Source organism: Thermobia domestica, chromosome 1, assembly GCF_964235325.1.
Source record: "Thermobia domestica chromosome 1, izTheDome1.hap1.1, whole genome shotgun sequence".
NCBI lineage: Eukaryota > Metazoa > Arthropoda > Insecta > Zygentoma > Lepismatidae > Thermobia > Thermobia domestica.
Window position 1 is genome coordinate 9,685,420 of NC_137454.1, and position 24,490 is coordinate 9,709,909.

Below are 24,490 nucleotides of genomic sequence, written 5' to 3' on the forward strand. Positions count from 1 at the left end.
CCGGTGGCAGTTAATATCTGAAACAGTTCTCTTTCATATGTACAGTAGGCTTACTCACTCATTTTAACCGTAAAATTACCTTTTTCGTAATGCACCAGTAAACTTTACACCGTGAGCTGAACGAGTTTCCCAATAGCCAAATCTATATTACACCAATTTCTGTTAGAAGCAAGCACAATTGGAGTTGTGGTATAGTCTATGTGTTTGAGTGGTCAAGGCTAGAGGAGCAAGGGCTCGGGAAAAAACGGCTCTTTTGAAGAAACAAAACTCGGTTTTTTCTGTTTCGCTTTTTTGCTTGGGAAATTTTGGGCTTTTTTTTTTAAAAAAAAAATATTTAAACTGATAAAGCAGACATTGTTTCGCTTCTCTTCAACAAAAAACTCATTTAATTAGTGGTTGATGCAGATAATAATATGAAACTTCGAAAATATACCATTAATTTCAAAAAGATTTTTTAAAATTCTTAACATATTTACATTATGAATTCCAAAGGATTAACCAATATATGTAATAATATTTTAACCTCTTATATACAATAAGTACCTTAAAAAAACCATACACAAATAACTAGCAAAATTCTATGTAGTATTTTTACTTCAAAATATCGCACACCCTCTTTTTGAAGCAAAATAAAGAAAAACATTAGGGAAATCTGCACATCAAGAGCTCGTTTCGGGTGGTTCTGTACATTCTTGAAATTTTTCAGTTAAGTTTTAACTTTCATATACATTGTATGAATATTTCGAACAAATTTTTCACTGATTGATCACATACGTAATAACCTGTTACCATCTATCTGGTGCTTCGAATCTGCAAAATCAGTAAAGCTCCAAATTCTGTAATGCACTGACTGTTCCTTAAGCTTGTTCAGAATCGGGAAGTATCGAATTTTCTGTCCATGGATCATATACGTAATAGACGCTTCATCTGAGCGTATGGTTTCCTAGGCTGTAGAATATATAACCACCATCACGGTTTACCCAGTCCTGTTTCTGAATTTTTAACAAGAAAATTCAACATATCGTTACGATACTTTTTTTTTTTTACGAAAAAGAAAAAAACTATGGAATAATTTAAAAAGACTGGAAGAATCAATCCCTGTTCCAATTTACAAGAAAGACAACAAAATTGATTGTAATAACTATCGAGGCATTTCTCTTAACATTCTATTAATAAGATTGACCCCATACTCAGATGAAATTATTGGAGATTATCAGTGTGGATTTAGTCGAAATCGACCAGATATTTACCATTCGACAAATACTCGAAAAGAAATGGGAATATATTACCCAGTACATCAACTGTTTATTGATTGTAGAAAGGCTTACAACTCGGTTAGAAGGGAAACATTGTACAACATTCTTACAGAATTTGGAATACCGAAAAAGCTAAATTTATTAAGTGTTTAAATGAATCCCAGAGTAAAGTCCGAGTGGAAAAATGCGAGCTTCCATGTCGAGACTGGCCTGAAACAAGGATATGCGCTATCGCCGTTATTATTCAGCTTTGTTTCGGAGTACGCTATAAGAAAAATCAAAGATAGGAACCAGGGCCTAGAGTTGAATGGTATTTACCAGGTTATGGTGTATGCTGATGATGGAAAACAATCGAAAGAAATGCAGAGGCCTTATTAAATGCTTGCATGTACATGGGTAAATGCAGAGAAATCTAAATACAAGGAAGTTCACAAGGACCGTAATACGACAAATTATGAATGCCTTAAAATATCAATTAATACTATCGACACAGTGGATACTTTCAAATATCTTGGATCAGTATTACCAGACCAAAATCATACCCACAAAGAAATTAAATGTCGACTGAAATCAGGAAATTCTTGTTATTAATCAGTTAAAAAATAATTTGTCGTCGCGAATTCTGACAAGGAATTCAAAGCTTAAAATATATAAAATGATAATCATGCCTGTTATGCTTTATGGTTGTGAAACATGGTCGCTTACGCTGAGGGAAGAATGCAGACTGAAATTATTTGAGAATAAAATTCTGAGATGAATATTTGGACTCAAGAGGAACGGGAATGGGGAATGGCGGAAACTTCATAAGGAAGAACTACATAATTTATACAGTTTACCAAACATCGTTAGAGTCATCAAGTCTAGGAGGCTCAGGTGGGCAGGTTATGTAGCCAGAATGGAAGAAAGTAGGAACACTTTCAGTTTTAACTGGAAATCCAATCGGGAAACGTCCATTAGGAAAGCCTAGGCCCAGATGGGAGGACAATATTAAGATGGATCTCGCAGAAATAGGAATACAAAGTAGAAACTGGATTGAATTAGATAAGGACAGAAGTCAATGGAGAGCTTTTGTGGCCATAGAGAAAGAGAGAGAGAGAGAGAGAGAGAGAGAGAATACATTTAAGTTAAGCACAACTGCACAACAAACATGAGTGAGTGGTTAGCTTTCGCGCTTCTATCGTGAAGTCCGAGATTCAACCCCGCATTCGACCATTTTGACAAAAGTTTTTCTTAATTCCATCTGTGAATGTAGAGATAGTGCGTGTACTGTGAGTTCTGTCCGAGTTCCTATCTAATCGTTTTTAAATCTTCGTTATTACTAATTACCAGTAGTGATGGACTTGCGAAGAGGGTTAGGGTGGGGATGTTTTTCGGATTGAAGCCTTTACCCCGAAATTACGGAATTTCTAAAACAAACTAAATGTTAGTTTTGCCTTTATTCATAAACTTCAAGCTGTCCTCAAATAAAAAATTAGGAATTTTTAGAAAAACCAAGCATTAATAAGAAAACCTCCTCCCACAATACTTTTCTAAATCCTCCACTGATTATCAGTATAAAATGGTCTTCAATGTTGTATCTGGAAGATTATAGCTCAATGTACAAACGAAACGAAATATTTGTTATGCCTGTACTCAAAAACTTAAGCTTCTCTTAAATAAAAGTTTGGAATTTTTAGAATAAACAAACATTATTCAGAAAAACCCCTCCCAAATATTTTTCTAAATCCAATACTGATTATTTCTATCAAATGGTCTTCAAGGTTGTATCTGGAAGATTATAGCTGCATATACAAACGAAACGAAATATTTGTTATGTCTATACTCATAAACTTAAGATTCTCTTAAATAAAATTAAAATTTTTAGAATAACCAAACATTATTCAAAAAAAAAACCCTCCCAAATATTTTTCTAAATCCAATACTGATTATTTCTATCAAATGGTATTCAAGGTTGTGTCCGGAAGATTATTGTTAAATCATTGCACAGCTACAGTATAACAGAAATGTGGAAGTACGCTCTGACAGATATATTGAAAAACGTATGCTCTGATGAATACATTCAAAAACATAAGTTTAATTATGTGCTAGAAGCTAGAGCACTAAGTTCTAACAAGTGAAACACGGATGACTAAAAAGAAATGTAGAGAAAAAAATGTCGATAATTCAGAAGTTAAAATAGCTTCTAAAATTGCCCTTAAATACTAGTACGTACTTTATGTTTACTTTAATTCATAAATCATGTGCTCCATCCATCATGATGGTTAATTCCAGAGCGAAATATAGCATTGAGGTCATGGAATCTTATTTAACTTTAGAGTATACTATAAGAAAGCTATTTAAACAGAAAAATCATGAGAATGAAAAAAGCCAAAATTTCCAAAATTCTCGTTTTTTTCCCAAAAAAGCCGGCTTTTTATGTGCAAAAAACCATCGATTCAAAAAAGCCGGCTATTTTGCATGTCTAGTCAAGGTACCAACTTCCAGAATGACAGAAGTTATGGCTTCTCAGCAGGGTTGACTGGTTTAAACCAAGGTGTTAAAAAAAATGGTTTAAACCAAAAAACGAAAAATGTTCGTAAAAGTGTAAGTGCTCGTAAAATCTTGATGAACACAAATTTATGGGTTATCACGTTTCACTCTCGTATATTATTCGTATTATATTCAGGCCTAATTCCTCACTCATTACTTAAAGAGATTATACTACAAAAGCAACGGGTTATGTTTAGCAGAAGGGTTCCAGAAGCAATGGAACAAAATTTACAGAAGAAATGGATGATGCAAGTAATTAGACCTAACAAAACGTAAAGAAATCTAAACTAACCTAAGCTAACCTGAACTAAACTAAGCTAAGCTATTAGCAGAAATAAGCGAAATTCTATCATTTTTTTGGGAAAATTACGCTAGATTCCTACACTAACATAATCTGACATAAACTAACCTAACCTAACCCAAATTCACCTAAACTAACCTAAGCTAACCCAAACTAAACTAATGTGAACAGAAATTACCGAAATTATAACATTTTTTAGAAACAATTGCTGGGCCCCTTTTGCTAAACATTAGCCAAAGCAACTTTTGTTTTTTTTATGTTTCCCGTATGATTTTTTTTTTTTTTTTTTTGTGATTTTTTTATAGTTTGTTATTATTTAAGTGCAAAGAAAAACTCTAAATACTGTTTCGTTTTAATAATGCTTACTATTGATAAAATACATCAAAATGCCGTAATTTTTTTTGGAGGAGGTCATGCAAACCTCTCGAGAAGCATTTATTGAAATCAGAAGTATCTTTGATATCTACTTATGTATAAAAGGGACAAAGCCAAAGTAGACTAAAATAATCCGTATCTTTATTCACTTTTCTTACTGATATGCAAATTAAGTCGATGTATTTCTACAACTTGCACTAATAAAAGTCGTAGTGAACTAACTCGGACTAAATTAGTTCTTTCGTGCTCTACAATATTTTTGAAATTGTGTGCAATAGTTTATCTTTTTCTCCTTCTGAAATGACTCTTGACAATCATATTAATAAGTATGTACAGATCAGTACAACGTATTTTTATTAGAAGTCTAGAAGTGGGTCGGCAGACGTATCGCATTTGTGGCCAATTATGCCCGGCTTTGAGGTCAAATGCAGGGCAATTTCTCTCGGGTGTAAGCTAAGAGGCGGTTTGGATTCCGCTTTAAGTTATGTGACCCCTTCCAGCATAACACCGTTCTCGCATAAGGCGAAACAAACTTATTTTTGTCCATATATGATATAAATACATTGAGCAATTTATTTAAACCAAAAAAATAGTTTTTTTTTGAGTATGTTTAGTACAATGGGTCCAGAAGCACGTAAAAAACAAAATTTACAGGAGAAATGAATGATGCAAGTACTTAGACGTAACATAACGTAACCAAATCTAACATACACTAACCTAATACTAGTAGAAATAAGCGAAATTCTATCATCTTTTTGGAAAATTATGCGTGACTCCTACACTAATATAACATAAACTAAACTAAACTAACCTAACCTACCCTAAACTAACTGAATGTGAGCAGAAATTACAAAAATTGTAACATTTTTTAGAGAAAAGAGCTGGACCCCTTCTGCTAAACTTAGGCCTTTTTTTAAAAAATAAATCCCATGGTTTTTCCAACCCTGCTTCTCAGTGAGCGGAGAGAGCGAGTAGGGCAGGGTGGAAAAAAATCATGATTTTTTTCAAAAAAATCATTTTTGTTGATTTTTTTTATTTAAATCGATTTTTTTGATTTAAATCAAATCTTTTTCTTCGTATGATACAAGTCGCGAACTGAAGAGAAAACATTAGGAATTAGTATTAAATGTTAATTATGTCATTTAAGTGAAAGTATTGGGTTTTAATTTTGAATTAAATCCCAATCGTTAACCTATTTCAATCCCAAACAATGTTTCTTAAGCATTAAGGAAAAAGTACAGCAATGTATATCAACATGACACTTTTCTTTTCACGAAAGTTACTGATATTTGGTAGGGGCATATTTTTAAACAATTGGAACTAGCTAGCGGCACGAAATACATATAAAGTACATAAATTTCGCCTAAAATTAACTAACTCACTCTATGACCTATGGAACCCGGAGGTTCAATGCAATGTTCACAAAAGCTCTCCTGACTTCTATCCTTAGTCAACTGAATCCAGTTTCTATTTTGTATTCTTATTTCTGCGAGATCCATCTTAATATTGCCCTCCCATGTGCGACTAGGTCTTCCTAATGATCGTTTTCCGATTGGACTTCCAGTTAAAACTTTGAAAGCGTTCCTACTTTCTTCCATTCTCGCTACATGTCCTGCCCACCTGAGCCTCCAAGATTTGATGACCCTAACAATATTTGGTGAATGGTATAAATTATGCAGTTTCTCATCATGAAGTTTTCGTCATTTCTCATTTCCGTTCCCTTTGGTTCCGAATATTCGTTTCAGGATTTTATTCTCAAATACTTTCAGTCTGCGTTCTTCCCTCAGCGTAAGCGACCATGTTTCACAACCATACAGCACAACAGGCATAATTATCGTTTTATATATTTTAAAGCTTCAAATTCCTCGACACAATTCGCGATGATAAGAGATTTTGAACTGAATAATAACACGAATTCCCTGCAGGAATTCCAAAATAAAAAATCAAGATGCTCAGTTCTAGAAGAAGAAACACTTGTGATTGTTAAAAATATGCTTTATGTGACGTGAAAAACAGTTCAAATGCGAGTTGTCCGTGCATTTAAGACATCTATACATAGCAGGCACGTTTTTATACTTTTCTGTTGGCTATTTTATTTCCTCTTACAATTTTTTCTGCACAGGCGCGGCAAATTTTCTGCGATCACATCGCAGATCGCGGCATGTTCTGCAATGGGGTCAAGCATCCACTTTATCAAAAGTATTATTCGATATTTTAACGCATCCAAAATTTGTCGTATTACGATCCCGAGGAACTTCTATGTATTTAGTACATAAATTTCGCCCAAAATTTTAAAATCTATTTTTTTTTTTTTTTGTTTCGGAGAGGGGATCAAACCCTCTAAATACGCCCCTATTATCTGGAAACAAACAAATAGACATGAACACAAAAGAGCTTTCATCTTAAATGTCCATGGTGATTTCCCCGTTGGAACAGAAATTTTAAAACCCTGTGTTACAAAGAGAAGAAAGCAGGTTTCACCCGTAACCCATTCAAACGGGATTTTCTCTGATAGTTCCCACATGATACTCGTTTCATGCTGGGCTTACATACATTTGAGTCTCACTGTATTATGATTATTATCTTCCATAATCAGAATAACAGAAGAGAAACGGGATCTTACTTACTTTCACTTTAAATTAATTGATTTCGGAATTTGATTTAAATCAACGATTTTTATTTAAAAAATCAAGTGATTTAAATCTTGATTAAAATCGTGATTTAAATCAATTCACCCTGGAGTAGGGTATTGCTTAGCGCATCGGCACGGTAAACTGGAGCCTGGGCTAAATTCCCAGTCCAGTCGTAAGCAACATTACCATCTTGCAAAATAATCCACTCACATATATTTGATATTAAAGGAACTATTAGCACCTTTATTATTACATGGTGCAAAAATTTGGGCCCCTGCTGTTATGACAGGGAAATTTCTGGCTTAAACGAAATTTGTAATTAATTTACTTAATAGCGTTCTGTATATACTACATGACTTCTTGCTATATTTTTCATATTTTTATTGGCTTTCAATTGTTTACTAAAATATTAAATATCGATAGGAAAACGAAAGTGAAGACTGCAACAAATTACCAATTTTTGCTCATGAAATTAAAGTCTGTTTGCCTACTACACGTTAAAGAACTTTAGAATATTTTTCATTTACATCACACTGCAGAAACTTAATTTGTTATATTTGACAGTTCCACTGCGAAGTACAAGGACAATTTTTTGAAGCAGTAATAAGAGTGATTCCTTGAATGGCACCTCATAATTAAAATCTCTAACATGAACGTACAAGATATAACTACTTAATCTATAGAAGTTCTAAGCCCGTTGAAGACAGTATTGTATTGGCTACAGGACGGTAAAATCTAACTACCGGTATTAGAATGTTAATACTCAAACTAATGTGTATTTATTTGAATATTTCGACTTCAGCCTTAACATTTAAAAAAGAAAAATGGGCCGTTGTATTGACCAAAAAATTAATATGAAAATTGAATGTACCGGTACTAATTGCTAATACAATTCCCAAAACGGCTCAATCAAAATTATCTTTGTTTACAAATACCGTTTCGATTCTCTTGGGCCGGGAAAGATTTTTACACGTAAAAGTACCATAAATAACAAAATAATACTATTTGTGCTTCTGATAACTTAAAATTAACTTATAATACCCTCATCACCATGTTAGAAAGCATTCCTTACACACAATACATGCCAAACACAATTGTTTGTTTATATAAACAAAGCATAACACCTGTTGATTGCACCGCATTCATTCATATTCAAGATGCTACGCTTCAGTAGTAGCCGGCACTATATATTAAGATCACCAACCTACCCGTGCTTATATCCAATACAAAAGTTATCATGGAAGTTATCATAAGAGCTGCTTCAAAAATTGTAAAATTTTCTTTCTTCTCTTCTCCTTCAACATCATCTTCCGATTTCGATGATGAATCCACCGCCATCTTTGCATTGGCCCTCTAGCGATAAGAATGAACACTACAAGATAACCGCTCTCCCCAACGGATGTGTCATACCCATCAGCCGCAACACAACGCCGCAAGCAGTTAAATGTTTTGTTTTCATGCTTTGAATGTTGTTTGGTTTCAGTGCATCATGCATGGAGAAAATCGCATGGCAAGAAAATTATAGGTACTATTCGTAAGAATTTAATAATAATAAAAAAAGACTTGTACATTATGTAATACTTTTATCTTTTGTGAGCTGTATTTTAAAGTCGAACTCATTTTTCTCATCCCTGTTTGTTGGCTTATTTGTGCTGCAAGGTAGGCTGAAAAAATGCATTGCTCACATAGGCTGAAGAAATCCATTGCTCACATAACTCTACAGAGTTAGACATCTTGAGATGTATTTCAGAAAGCTGTCCCCAGAGAATAAGCAGCCGTATTGCAATTATTTGAGATGTGAAGTTGAAAATAACACTGGTGTTTCTCCGTTTTAAATTTAAATAACCGCTCTCTTAGCTGCAGTCATACAATTCGGCCGGTGGACCACTCCCAGTCCAGCGTCGATGACAGTGTCTCATCTCCCGATTTAAGTGAAGGAAGAAAACTCGTTGACACTGAACATTTTAAATTTTGGATTATATTTTAATTACAATACAATAAAATATTTCAACTGTACAGAGCATAAAATATTGCTTTTACTTTTAGGAGCTACTTTGCACATGACTTTTGACCAAATCTAAGCTATTTTAAATAAATTGCTATGATGAGAGGGCTTACTATCCACTTTAGAAAACATTTCTGTTTCATTCAAAAAATTCAGATGTTTATTTCAATTCCACAACATTCATATGCTAAATGATTTTGAGATTAAAATGCGGAGAGTTGTAAATCTATTTTTGGGTCCATATTATTTTAAGTTAAAATCACATGAAGCATACAGATCATCAAAATAATAGAAACACCTGAAAAAGTCGAACTTATCAGATTAATATATCGTTGGGCCACCTGTGACCCTCAGAACAGCTCTGAAACGACGTGAAATGGAGTCATGTATGTCGTGAATTTCAGCAAGTGGAATATTCACTTTCACCGCGGTTGCATGGTGGTTCTGAATGACAATCCGCTTGAATAATTGTTTCTTTTTGCAGATGTGTTTTTCTGTCAGTTTTCTGGACAGTAGTCACTTTAAACTCTGACTCTCGCGACATACTTAATGTGGTGTTTTATATACCGGTATAAGATCTAACAACGATAGTTTCTGATAGCATTTATAATTAGCAGAGCGGAGTGGAGGAATTCTATTTATAAAACAGAAACGTTTGAGTTTGTTAGTAATGATAATATCCCAACTGCAAAACATCGTAGAGTTACGCGTTGCATATACATTAGGGGAAATATTTAAAGATTCTTAATTATAAACACAAGACGCATCCAAGGGCACCAATCCTGGGGGCCCGGCCCCAACCAAAGCTCATGTGCCCCCCCTCCTATTGTATTTATGAATATACAATATTTGGCATAATTTGAATGCAATTTGTCTTAAAATCCTCATATATATATATATATATACCTTCTGCATCCGAATGCCCCCCCCCCCCAAATTTACGGAGAAATCGGCGCCCTTGGACGCATCATCCTGTAGTCACGCTAAATACTAATAGTTTTCAATTGGGATAATATAGTTGCCCCTAGCTGTGCTGCCTCCTACTGGCGCCAAGAGATTTCGCTTACGTCCAGGGAATTTGCAGACAGTGTGACCACCGCTAGTACTTTCGTACTAGATCTAGTATCTTTCATAAGATTTTAGTGTTCTAGAACCGTTGACCAACAAATGTAGTACATTTCTCCTCCTCTTCTCATAAATGTATTTGGGAGAGAAAAAGAAATCTCACGAAAATTTGGCAATATACAAAAATTTCCCTGTTTACTTAGGAAACAGATCCATTTCTATTGATTTTGTGCTGTAACTTATAGTTCATTCTATTGGGAAAAGTAGGAAGTATAAAAGTATCAAAGAACGAAGTGTGAAAACTAATAAATGATCACAGTAAACAATATTACATATTTGATGATCCGTTTAAACAGTAGGCTGTTAAGGAATTAAAACTCTATTTTCTCAATAAGCCCATTTTATGATATTTCTTGTTTTCTCCCGACATCCTCTATATTTGTCATACTTGTATTACTTTAGTGGTTTTACAGTGAGTGAATTAAGCAGGGGTTTCGCCAGAATTTTTAGTTTGGGGATGTAAAGTCAAAATTGGGAAAGTGTAAATGGTTTGTACAGTTTGTATCGAATTTTGACTGTACAAAATTTAAACTTAGGGGTTCTTTCAAGAATGTGAGGGGCACTTCCCCACCCCCAGGCTTTGGGCAGCTGCCGGAAACCTTCTAATAACATATTAATATCGTAAAATGCCATAAATAGAGTGAAACGGGAACAGATAAAATTTTAGTACTTCCCCTCCCCCCAGATCTAGTACTTTTTTCTGCATGGGTTAGTACGAAATATTTTTGCTGGGTGGTCGCACTGTTTGCAGACGAGTTGAAGGCTTCGTAGAGGGGGAGAGACATATACTATTATCCTTGACATTACACCATACCAACAGCTCTTGCCGAGTGAGAGTGGAATGTTATGAATACATTGTTTTCTATCACTGCTCTTCTGGTTTTTTAGAAAACAGTTTGATATACTTTTACTTCAAGCATCGAATGAACTACTTCAATATTAATATCGATAAATTTGTGCTCCATCGCCAGCAAACCCTAAATCTCTCAATAAAGATTTGTTTACTTAAGTGCTGAAGATTCTTTTTAGTTACAAATAATTCATTCTGTAGTTTTGAGAAACTCCATTTTTTAAGTCTTAAATTGTGAAGGTTTTTCGGAAAGATAAATAAAAGAAAATAAATATTTTATCTTCTTTTAAAGACATACAACAACACATATTTGCTGTAAATCATTAGGCTTCTAGTTAATGATTTATGAATTGATTAATTCGGACTCGGAAGATCTCGTCGCAACCACAGAAAGAAATATTTCTTTCACTTTAACGTCCCACAGTCATATCTATCAGCATGGGTGGAGCTATGGGGGGGCCATAGGGGGGCATTGCCCCCCCAACTTTTTGACAAAAAGCAAAAATACTACAAGATCCTTCAATTCTGATTTGTATTAACTGTACCGCCCCAGCAGACAAAAGGTGTGCCTCCCAGCAACCAATTCCCAACTTCGCCTATGTCTGTTAGGCCAAAAGAGACGGATGATTAAAAAATGAAATGAAATTTTTGAGTTTTACGTCCCACGATTATGGCGGTTAGGCTAAAGGAGACGGTGATTATAAGAAATGAATGAAATGGTGGAATGAAGAAAGTGGGAGAAAACGGGAGAACCCCGAGAACCCCCCCCCCACACGGGGTTTGTCCACCACAAAGTTCACTTGGAGGGAGCAGGGTTTGAACCCAGGACTCCAAGCACCAGAGGTGAACGCTCTACCACTGAGCCACCGCGGCCCCCCGGATGATTAAGAAACTGAATGATGATGGAGGAATTCATGGAATGAAAGTGTTAGGAAACGGGAGTATCCCGTGAAACCCTAGAGACAAGATGTCTAGCACAAATTTACTTAGCCGCAGATCGAACCACGGACCTCACGTATCAGAAGTAAGCGATCTGCCATTGGGTCACCGGACCGTGCCTCCTGCAACCAAGAATGAGAGCAATAAAGTTGTATAAGAATACAAAACCTCTATCAAATTAGGTAGTTCATACTGTATGAGCGCAGGGGGAAATGTAGAGAAATGATTTTGTGGTTATTATTATTATTATTATTATTATTATTATTATTATTATTATTATTATTATTATTATTATTATTATTATTATTATTATTATAGACATTGATAAATGCACACAACCTCTCGCCATCGGTGCGAGCAGTCTCAGGTTTGATTCCTCGTGGAGGCACTCGGTCGAAAAAGTGTAAACGCTTTTTCAAGCCAGTCACCCTAAATGAGGTTTTCCTGGATTTTCCTCATTTACACCAGGCGAATGGCGGGATGGTACCTCACTTATAGGTCCCAGGCCGCTTCCTTCCTTCCATTTCCCCGGGTAGCGTGCTCGCCGAGGGATGTCATCCCTCAAAACTTGAAGGGCTAAATGGCTTTAGATGCCGGAAGCCCAGAAATCTAAATCCTAAAATCCTAAATCTACACAACCTAACCTTTCCATCCGGTCACTAAACGTGGGTGGTTGTAAGTTGACGACTTCTTATTTATAATATCTATTATTTTAGTAGTTAGTAAGTGCGCTGTATTAAGAAGCAATTTCATCTAGCTTTTCTTGTATTAGTTATTCGAAGTTGAGTCACAAGTATTACAGTGTTTCCACAATTCATTCTCATCACTATAATATGGGAAAGGAGGGCTTTGGTTGATTGCAGTAAACACCCTTTTCAAAGCAGGACCAACTGTTGAAAGTAACATCCGAGACACCAGCCAAGGGTTGCCATATTTCAAAAATGCAAATCAGGGACGCTACTAAATTACGAGAATCTTTGAAATGCTTAAAATGAAAAGAATTGTTATATACTAATTTGCTTTCTTCCATTAGATAGAGTTGTTCAAGTATTAGGTAATCTCATTTTTTGCCATTTTAGTAGACTTTGTCCTCCCTAAATTAAGCAAACGTAAGCAGAGGTTTACCCCCTGCCCGCTGTTAAGCATTTTTTTCCAATTTTTTATTTCTCTTTCTTTCTTTTTCTTTTCTTTTTTTTTAATTTCTCAGGGTCTGTTATGTTTCGTGACTTTCAGAGTCTGTTTTAGCTCATTGAAGGCATGATGATTCCTTTCACACCTTTTTTGTTTGTTCGTGTTGTATCCATTTAAAAAAAAAAATCATGGTTCGATTAATCCATGAGCGGTTAATTCATTCGCAATATGTTCTGGTGTTTGTTATCTTCAAAGAACATTTTTTCGTTGAATTTTTACTTTATTTTAAAACTTTTGTTAATAACCCAATGAAACGAATGCTTCGTTCAATGTCAAAGTAGTTAAATCGTGAACGTAATTAAATTCTTGTTTTATGTATTCAAGTTTTTTTCAACTTTTGAATTACCATACTCAGAAGTTGAACAGAATAATCGTATACCAAATCCTGTAATTAAAAAAAAAAACTATAATGTTCCCTTCCTTTCTTCTTCGCTGAAATCAGGGACATTTAAACGTCCCGAGAAATATTTTCGGGACGCCGGGGCGCAGATCTCGATTCCGTGACGGTCCCGCATTTTCCGGGACGAATGACAACCCTAACCCAGCCGAAAATCGAACCCGGACCGCGCGCACAGCAAGTACGAACGCTTGGTACTCAGTCACGAAGTACATCATCGAGGATCCAGTAGCCCCACACGTAATATTCAGTAGATCTAACCCCAGTAAAATGCAATGAGTATACAAAAATATAAACAAAACTAAATATATTTGTCAAAGATTTCTCATCTGTTCCTCACATCATACGCCGCTGGTTGTATTACACTTGAATGTCGTATGTAGTTTATCTTTTGATCGTTAGATGTCTCTCTCTGTTACTGCTTCACGATCCACAGAAATCCTTGAGCATATGTTGCTGCTTGTGCAACTCAATAATTCACAAACCAGTCGTACAGCCAATGAACACAGGTACAGGAATAGCCGTATTGTGCCACTAGTTAACGGGAGACCAGACATGTCGTTTTCTCAGAAAGTCGTCCGTTGTCCCGACAAAAATGTCAACAGTTCACAAAATGTCCCTGTTTTTCAAAAAAGAAGCGTCCCGTTTTTTGGAAATGAAATGAAATCTTTAAGTTTTACGTTCCACGGTTATGCCGGTTAGTTTAAAGGAGACGGTGATGGTGAGAGATGAGTGAAATGGTGGAATGAAGAAAGTGGGAGGAAACGGGAGAACCCCGAGAAAACTCACGAGCATGGTGTTTGTCCACCACAAAGTCCAGCGACAGCTGGAATCGAACCAGGAACCCCAGGCACCGGAGGTGAATGCTCTACCACTGAGCCACCGCGCCCCCCTCGTCCCGTTTTTGGCTCGTTGTCACGTGGTATAGAGCTGAATGGCACTCACGAGATTATGGCTTTGCCGATGGGGTAGAACATGGGTGCCCGAAGGGGAGGGGAGGATGGCCCCCCTGACTTACGAAAATGTATACGTAATGTAGCAAACCACATATATTAAATACCAGACGTAATATAGCAACCATGGAGATGGGTCCCTCCCGAAAAACATTCTACGGGCGCCCCTGGGTATGAGCTAACGAGAATAGAAACAAATGTAGAGAAAACTAAATACTTATAAGCTCGCCGTGATCTAATACTGTAATTTAAGGATATGTTAAAATATCAATTAATACTTTCGACAAAGCGGGTACTTTCAAATATATAGAATCAACATTACCATATCCATTAAAAATCAAGATGTCGACTGGAAGTAGGGAATTCCTGTCAACAGCGCCGACTTTCCAAAATTTAGGTGGGTGCATATTAATGGCGGGGCATGTTAGCCTATATGTTTTCAGAAAAGTCTCGATATTTCATTGATTTATTTCTAGTTAAAATCTTTTATGAACACTGTCATAAAGGCCTCTGCTATGATAAAGTAAATATTCCGGCACTATAAGAATAAGTTGGGGCTGCCCTAGCTCAGTCGTAACACGGTTGATTAAAACGCAAGAGAAACTGATTCAAATTCGGGTCCAAACTAAAACACCCACAAGATTATTTCTGTGGGTGCCAGAGCCCCGGAGCACCCACGTAGTCGGCACGCATGATTTCTGTTATTAGTTAATCCAAAATCTCTTATCTTCGCTATTCCTTTCAAAGAATTTGAAACTTAAAATATATAAGACCATAATTATGCCTGTTGTACTGTACGGTTGCGAAGTATGATCGCGTACTTCAAAGAACGAAGACGGATAATATTTGAAAATAAAATCCTGAGGGAAATATTCGGCTGTAGCGAACAATTACTTCCTAATATAGGAAAGTGCTAATGCAAAACATTAAATTCTTCTTACATCGGTGGAGAACCCTGACCCCCCTCTCTCCCAAGCAAAACGTGAGCGACACTCGTGATTGACATAACATTTTGAGTGAAGCCAGCTTTACCAGACTTGCGGTCTTGGCAGTACATACAAGGTGTTTCAAAACAACACCAATAAGTTTCAGAATCCTGCGGTACTTCCGCAACATTTTTTACAGATGTAGTCGTGAGTACTTCAAATTGTTTGCCCGTAGCCAAACTCCCTCTGTAAAAATTGATACGTTTGTACCTTAGGATTCTAAAACATGTATTTTCATGTAGTGCACGTATTAGTTCCTAAGTGAAGTCTTCACCCGACTACTGAATTTGAAGCTATGGTCCTTTAAACTTCATTTTTTATGTTTTCTGCAGTCTATAACTTTGAAAAGAAGCATTTGTGCACCCAGATTAGTCTATACTTTTTGTCTTATCTTGGTGTCAGGAATCACCTTCCAGACGTTGTCGGGTTATTTTGAAACACCCTGTATAGGAGGGTTACCAAAGAGTACGCACGCCCTAAGAGCGCGCAGTGCCAATTACGCTGAAGTGGTAACACACACAATTGTTATTGCTACGCTGTTTGATGCGTCTTTGTGTGAGAGTTGATACGAAGAAAAGGGAAGTTAACGGATCGCTGCAAACAGAAAATACAGCTAAAAATAACTTTTTTGAATTCTTGATGTAATATTTTAATACTCTTAGTTAAGAAATTATTCTGATATAGCAGCTAACTACAGTACTCTTGTTTCATGGTAGGAAACATAAATCCAGATAGAATTATTTACCATGGCTTTGTTTCGGGGGTCTTGCATATGCAGCCACATGAATGAATTTTACTCGAGTTGATTGCTGTTTCCCAAAGAGTGCGCGTCAGAGTTACCAAAGAACGCGCACGTACTCTTTGGGAGAATTTCTTTGATAGTGTGTGTGGGTAGCGGCATTCATATTACAGACTATGGTTATTCTTATCAGTTACTCTCGGAGTGTAATATGATGTTTGAATGGATTGTAGAATTATTTGTAATTGTTTGTCTTCGATTCAAGCACCAACTGTAAATCATATATAAGAAGTATTTTAAATTCACAAAATTTCTTAAATTACAATGATGATGTGGTGTTCTGCCCGAAGGTAGGCCTTTGGTCCATGGTAGTTTGCTATTGCCTTTCATGGTATGATGATGTCGTCCTAAGTAGTGAGGAAATGATCAAAATAAAGATTCTGGAAGTGTTCTGGAAGAAGATGCTGAGTGAAATATGGCTTCGATTACGATTGTAATGAAACCTCAAACTAAGAATTAAAAAAGACATACACTAAAGGTGTTGTTCAGGATTGTTTTCCAGTTGGTGGAATAATGTTATGAAACCACGAACTAAGAATTTAAAAAATCATCATTAATTTTACTCATAAAAATCACAATTTGTGTGTGAAACTAAACGAAGATTTTCTTTAATGTTTTAAATTTCGTGTACGTTCATAATAAATTCTTTAAAACCACATGGACGTGTAATGAAGAAATTGTTGGAAGCAAAAGCAAAATAGTTTAGAATCGCCTGTATACGAACAATTGGAAGCAAACCTTAGGGTAAATTAAAGTTTACGAAGGGGTTTAGGTTTCAAGTATGATAGGTGTTGAGTGCGCCCTCTTAGGGACCGCAAAACGCACTCTTTGGGATACTGGTCCTTAAGAGTACGCATTTGAGTTTTTTAACTTTTTAACGTATATCTCCATTTCTACATCTAGTAGTAAACTTTTCTATTTCTTACAATGTAGCCTAAACTTCAATTAAAATTTTGTACAATTTATATAATTTTTGCTTCATTACTTTCGGAGCTATTTGAAAATTAATATTAAGTGCGTGCTCTTTGGTAACCTTCCTCTATATGGTACCTTGGCCTTCTCATGCGGTATACGGTTCGACCCTTTTGACCGTATGCTTTGTGTATGGTTTTACTCAAATTTTGTAGTAACACTTTACTTTTACGCAAAAAGTTGTTATCTTCTACCAAGTTTTCTATATCACAATGATTACGTGTTCATAATTCAATTGCAACTCGTTGTAGTAATGCTTGAGGAGTTACGTTCTCCTTTCGTCATTCATTAAAATCAATGTAACAAAAGTGAAAAACCAAAACAAACTTATTATCGTCATTGTATGCATGCGTTTTTTCCCATCAATGTCAAAGGTAATGGCTCCATAGGTGTCAATTTCACACCATTACCAATTAAGTTAGAATGCATGACAAGTTGTCTTGTGTATAATTCTAATCAGGGGTAAAAGTGAGGGAAAACGCAAGCGTACACCGTCCCCCACCTCAACAAAATATGTACGGCGTGCCCCCTGTTTCTGAAAAAAGCCAATAGGCAAATATAGGCAGGGGGAACGGCGTGACGTCATTTAGCTACCTACCGTCCCCCTACCTTTTCAGATCCACTTTTATCCCTGATTCTAATATAAAGCAGCATTTAACGGGAAATGACAGTGTTCGTTTATAAGATAAAACCAAAATCTCGGTATTGGTACCGGTAATTAACAAATCGATGAATATACTTTTCCCCCCTGTTATTGTCATGTTGCAAACTAATATCACTTTACATTTAAAAATAATTGTGATAATACTTTATCACTTTTATCTTTTCGTCCAATCATCTAACAATGGACATGTAAGAAAAAGTTATGTATATTTTAAAAGAAAAACTCCGGGTTCGATTCCCGGCGGAAGCTCGTGTGGTTCGGATTCCACGTTAATCAGTAGGTCCATGTTTCATATAGCCTCGCTGCTGAAAGGGACGTTAAACTCAAAAATCAATCAATCAATCAATCAGTTTTGTGTTACTGTACGCTGTTTGAAAAAAATGAAATGAAATCTTTGAGTTTAACGTCCCACGTTTATGTGTATTAGGCTAAGAAAGACGATGATTAAAGCAAGCAAATGATGATGGAAGAATTAATGGAATGAGAAAGTAGGAGGAAACGAGAGTACCCCCAGAAAGCCTACGAGCACGATGTTACTTTGCCGTGGATCGAACTAGACGCTCTACCACTGAGCCACTGAACCTCCTTACGGCGTTTCGAAGGAAAACTCGATCCATTCTTATCTGGGATACGGTTTTTGCGTTTAGTGAGTATGGCAACGCTGACAGAAGCAGAGATGCCCATTTTGCTTCGAGGCAGTGGCGTAGCAGCTGCCCCCGCAACCCCCGCAGTGCGGGGGGGAGGCCGACGTATAGGGGGCCCCGAAGTCTTGCGATGAATAAAGATTTAAAGAAGTAGAACTTCAATCTTACTTCTATCGGCTTTACAACTAGGGCCCCTTCTCTGTACTTTGCGGGGGGGGGGGCGCAAAGGTGTGCTACGCCACTGCTTCGAGGTCCTATCAGGGCTGGATTAACCCATCTGCAGGCCCGAGGCTAGAAAAAATATGTGGCCCCTGCTGACTTCACCTAATAAATTTCTGTGAAAGTACAGTATGAAAGGGGTTAAGGGAATATGTTTCATATTTTTGGTCATATTTTCTTTTATGCTTCATGATTCTTTTCAGATAGCCAGTTGAGATTTTGAACTGAGTGGAGGCCCATGTCCACCTGGATGCCAGGGGTTGCAGCCCTCCTAAGCCCTTCCCTTAATCTGGCCCTGGGTCCTACTCACAATGGAACTACTCCAATTCAAGTGTTGAATTCTATCTCGTCCAGTGCGAATTCTTGATTCACAAGCACAAATGCCTGTTGTGTATAGTCACTAAGCTCGAAGAACAGATGATGAAGAAGGTAGTGAACAAATATTACGAACACATCCCGTGCTCTTTTGTTGATCCATCTTCGGAACAATCTGAAGGAAATTGCTACTGTTAATACTGACCCTCTAATGATTGTCGTTACTGAATATGAAGTAGGTGGCGTCCTTCACAAACGACTGTTGATTATAGTCAGCTGCAGAGACAAGGCTTCAGGCACATCACCTCAAGAGTGGAATTTCTTACGATGCATTATGCTTTGTTCTATAGCGTATGAAACAGATGCTTCCCCATTACCTAAAAGAGTTAACGTTCTCGCTACTTCCGGTGAAACGCTCTCTCACTCTTCTGAATGAAGCGTCCTTTCTGTCACTCTGTCTTTTCGATTACGGAGTGGGTAATCTTGCATACAATTAAAATATATTTCACATGATAACGATGTCCGTTAACGAATATAAACACAGCCCAACATAGTTAAGTCTAATACATTCTAAACAGTAGCTTCAAATGAAATATGTTAACGTCCCATGATGGTGTCTGCCAAGGGCGTCGATTTCTCTCTAAATTTGGGGGGCCCATTTAGATGCGGAAGGTATATATATATATGAGGATTTTAAGACAAATTGCACTCAAATTATGTTAAATATTGTATATTCATAAATACAATAGCGGGGCCCACATGAGCTTTGGGAGGGACTGGGCCCTTCGGGGCCCCCAGGATCGGCGCCCTTGGTGTCCTTTAGGCTAAGGGAGATGATGATTAAGGCACGAGAATGATAATGGAAGAATGGATGTAATGACAAAGTAGGAGGAAACGGAAGTACTCCGAGAAAACTCACGGACACGATGTTGTGAACCATAAACTTACCGGGGATCGAATCAGTGACCCCACATACCAAAGGTAAATTCTCCACTACTGAGCCGCAGTGAGTCTCTAGCTTCATTTGGATCTTGAATTGAGGAAATGTGCCCTCTGAGTGATATATATATATATATTTTAAAATACATTTTTCTGACCAGAACAAAATGAATTATTTAATAATTATATGATTTTTGTTACAGTTTCAAGGACCTAACGTCCTGTTCATCAGACATTGAGAAAAGACAGATTACAGCAAATCTTATATCTTCCTCAGTATAATTATTAAATAATTCATTTTGTTCTGGTCAGAAAAATGTATTTTAAAATGTTATTGTGATTATCCAGAACCATGGAGTATATATATATATATATATATATATATATATATATATATATATATATATATATATATATATTAATTAATAATATACTAGTGCAAGACATGAAAATATGAATAATATACTAATCTTCTTCTTTTACCCTCCCCCCCTTCAGCCAAGCATAATCTGAAATACCGCTCATTCTTAACAATGATCTTGTTAATGTTTAGGACTAGAGCTCAAACCATCACTGTCATTGGATGGATTTCAGAGCATGTGCAACTTAGGACTTCTGCGCGTTCTATTTATCGTTGTCATAATAACAGAACTGCGATAAGGGAGATAATGTTGCAATGTGGTTACGAATTCAGTTAATAGCAAAGATAATTACAGTATTATTATTATTATTAATATTATTAATATAATAATAATAATAATAATAATAATAATAATAATAATAATAATAATAATAATAATAATAATAATAATAATACAGCTAGGTTGTTTTTATAAGGGAAAGAGTACAGATGAAGTATGAGGTCAAATTTTCATGCTATATCAATTATTTCTGTGTCAAACATAACATTTATTGAAGAAGTGCACAAATATAGTTGAGATGGAAAGTTTTGCACTGTCGGAGGCCGGTGGACACCTTCTTGTCTAGTCCTTGATCTCGTTCATGTAATCTCGGCTTCGAACTTAATTGATGATGTGGAAGACCAAGGTTCGATTTCCGGCGGGAGCTCATGTGGTTCATCCTACGTTACGCTGTATTAGTTCAGAGAGCACGGTCATTCAACAGCCTGTATCTTCCATTATATCTTTTCGCGTTCCCCTGTTTGGAAACAGTTGGTTTCACTGGAACACTTTTGACAGCGCATAACGTATCATATCAAATAAATCAAATGTTACATTGCATGTTACAGCGATACAGCTCAAATACAGCGATAATAAATCAAATGTTACAGCGCATAACAAATCAAATGTTACTTTAAAAAAAAAATATATATATATATATATATATATATATATATATACCGGGTGCACCATTTATAATGTCCCACCTTTATAACAGAGCAACCAAGAGAGAGAGAGAAGCGAAACTTTGCACAAAGCAACTACACTAAGGGGGACATCTATCCATATATTGGGTAACATCACCAGGTGAACAGTGTTGCCAACCCAATATAAAGTTATGATTTTTTAAATGGAATGACCTAAATTTAATTTCATAATTCAAATCAGCAATGAAAACAAAGACGAAAGAGATGACACTCGCAAATCAGTGTTGCATACTTTTTGAGAAATATTGTTAAACATGTGTCAAATTTAATCACCTTTAACACACACAAGGAATGAAGTAGTAACTATTTGTGCACATTAAATAAAATACTGGGAAGAGCTCTTTAAAATGACTTCAAATTTAGAAGGATCAGTTAAACAGTGTTGCCACAAGAGAAGAGAGAAAAAATGAATTTGGAAATAGTGCAATAACTTGGAAAAGGTCCCTAGTACAGTATGGTTTAAAATTCATAGAGCAAATCAGTATGTCATAAGGAGCATTGTCACGTTTATTTGAGATCGATAAGTCAAGTACTTACCGAGATATTCGATACTTTGTAAAAGCTGAGAATTTTGTGCTGTAGAAGATGGTAACGGTGTTTCAAAATTCCCTTTTTTCCCTCTGAGTTGGTGAAATATTAAAGTACTAATCTGTGACATAAGTTATATTCTGTGACATACCGAGTAAAAGCAAACTACTTAAAAAAGGAAACAGAATATATTTTCTGTTTCATGAATTTTGTAATGTATTTTATGAATAATTGTTTCTTAATCATTTAATTTCTTTCTCCTGAATATAAGTTAGAAAAGACAATAAAACGTAGTTATTAATAGTTGTAAAATTTTAATTGACAATACATAGGCTAAGTTCTCCTAAATGGTAGCAAAATTTTTCAGATCATCCAATATTTACACGTACTGTTCAATTTTAGGGGAAGATACACAACTTAGTTGTATTTCATTCACCACGAAATTAACTACAAATAATGTTTAAATTGTTTTTTAAGAAGTGAGTTGAATTTATGCTTTCATAGGTGCCGATTCCCTTATGAGGACTCAAACGTTATGAGTAAAAGTACAGCATATAGAAATATGCCATAAAAGCTATAGTGGAACAAACACCAAACAACCCCTGTTAGATGGTCATTAAAACAAAAAATGTATCTGATCGGTTAAGAGACGAAGAACCTGGTGGGTCCATGAGCAGTTGGATTCGTAGTGAGCTGACGAGTAAAAGAGTAGTGTAAAAACAAAAATCAAATCTGTGCTCGATGGCGACAAAAAGCATGAAAGTATTTAACCAAGTCAGGGCAGGGCTAAAGTAGGAGTATGTTTAGTACAAGGGGTCCAGAAGCACGTAAAAAACAAAATTTACAGGAGAAATGAATGATGCAAGTACTTAGACGTAACCAAATCTAACCTAACCTAACATAAACTAACCTAAGTTAAACTGAACTAACCTAAACTTACCTAATATTATAGAAATAAGCGAAATTCTATCATTTTTTGGAAAATTATGCAGGACCCCTAAACTAATTTAACATAAACTAAACTAACCTAAGCTAGCCTAAACAAACATAACATACTCTAAACTAACCGAATGTGAACAGAAATTACCAAAATTGTAACATTTTTTAGAGAAAAGAGGTGGACTCCTTCTGCTAAACATAGACCCTAAAGTAGTGGAAACTCAAGGTGTCTATCGGCACCGGGCGCGTTAGCAAAGGTGGGTATGCTTGTAAGCGAAATAGTGTAAACATACTGTGTAAAGAATATTCCATAGATCTTCTGTAAATTATATGCAACATCGTATTCCTTAGCGCAGCTTAACTTTCTGTATAACGTCCCACGATTATGCCATTTAGGCTAAGGTGGACAATGACTGATGATAGAAGAATTAATGGGATGAGAGTGTGAGATAAAGCGAGAGTGCCAGACAAAACCCATGGACACGATGTTATCCACAACAAACTTACTGGGCCGGAAATCGTATCAGGGACCCCATGCGCCAGATGTAAGCGCTCTACCACTGAGCAACCGTGCCCTCGCAGCTTAACTTTAAGAAGGCATAACCACACAATTTTCCTATAATAATTCAATCAAAATCTTTTGCTTTTTGCATAATTCTTCACAGTAATTGAATACAGATTTATGATATACTGCAAAATGATATGTCTGAAAAGCGATTATTTTCGGAAAAATACGTACAAACTTCTGCATGTTGGACACTAGAAACCATCATTTTATCTATTTGAACAGAATGAAGTTGGAAACTCATACGGGCTTTTGTCCGTATGGAGGAGGCATGTCAGCGACAGTGTATACGCGTAAAGGAAGACAAGGGAGAGAGACAAGCACCATCCTGTCCTACGTGGTCATTATGATGTAACATATTTTGGAGTTCAGGATAAGCAAACGTGGAACTGTGTCCGTAGGAAACGAACACGTCACCACGTGAAAGTAAAACCGAATTGCTTATTATCGCTTTGTGTTGACGCAAACCATTACGAAATGAGAGGGTCTGGATATAAGTACGAGGGTCATTTCAAAAGTCTTGCACACAGCCTATGCACGACCGTTTCAGTGGTTTGATCAAGTTCACTTTTACGTTAGTTGTGGGTGAGAGTTTGGGCTTGACGACTGTTTCTGTGTTTTCTGGTTTGAGTAGCTGTGTTGTGAGAAATTCAGTGGTGAACCTGACTGAGGTTCGGTTACACATAATGATAAGCGTTCCTATATCAACATCGAAACTCTATGTGGAAAAAATCAAACTGACATTTACAATGCTTTGCGGGAGGTTTGTCGAAATAGTGTAGTGGATCATAGCACTGTATTTCGATGCTCAGCTCGTTTCCGTGAAGGTCGTGTAAGCACTGCGGACACCCCAAGAAATGAAAGACCATCAATTGCAACATACACTCCTGAGATTATTCTGAATGACATTTTGAGAGAGGGTCGACGAAAACATGTGAGAAAATTGCATAGGAGGCCAAAATATCTGTCACTTCACTTT

The 24,490-nt window shown here is 36.3% G+C and overlaps 1 protein-coding gene across 1 annotated transcript in view; it reads right to left on the reverse strand.

Annotated features, from left to right (window-relative positions):
* Positions 1-8,501, reverse strand: part of LOC145683192 (uncharacterized) — an 80,376-nt gene extending 71,875 nt beyond the window's left edge. The window contains exon 1 of the mRNA XM_081754556.1: positions 8,303-8,501. Coding sequence (XP_081610682.1) covers positions 8,303-8,432 — 130 coding nt within the window. The 5' untranslated portion in view covers positions 8,433-8,501. The remainder of the gene's footprint in view (positions 1-8,302) is intronic.
* Between the last annotated feature and the right edge of the window lie 15,989 nt (positions 8,502-24,490).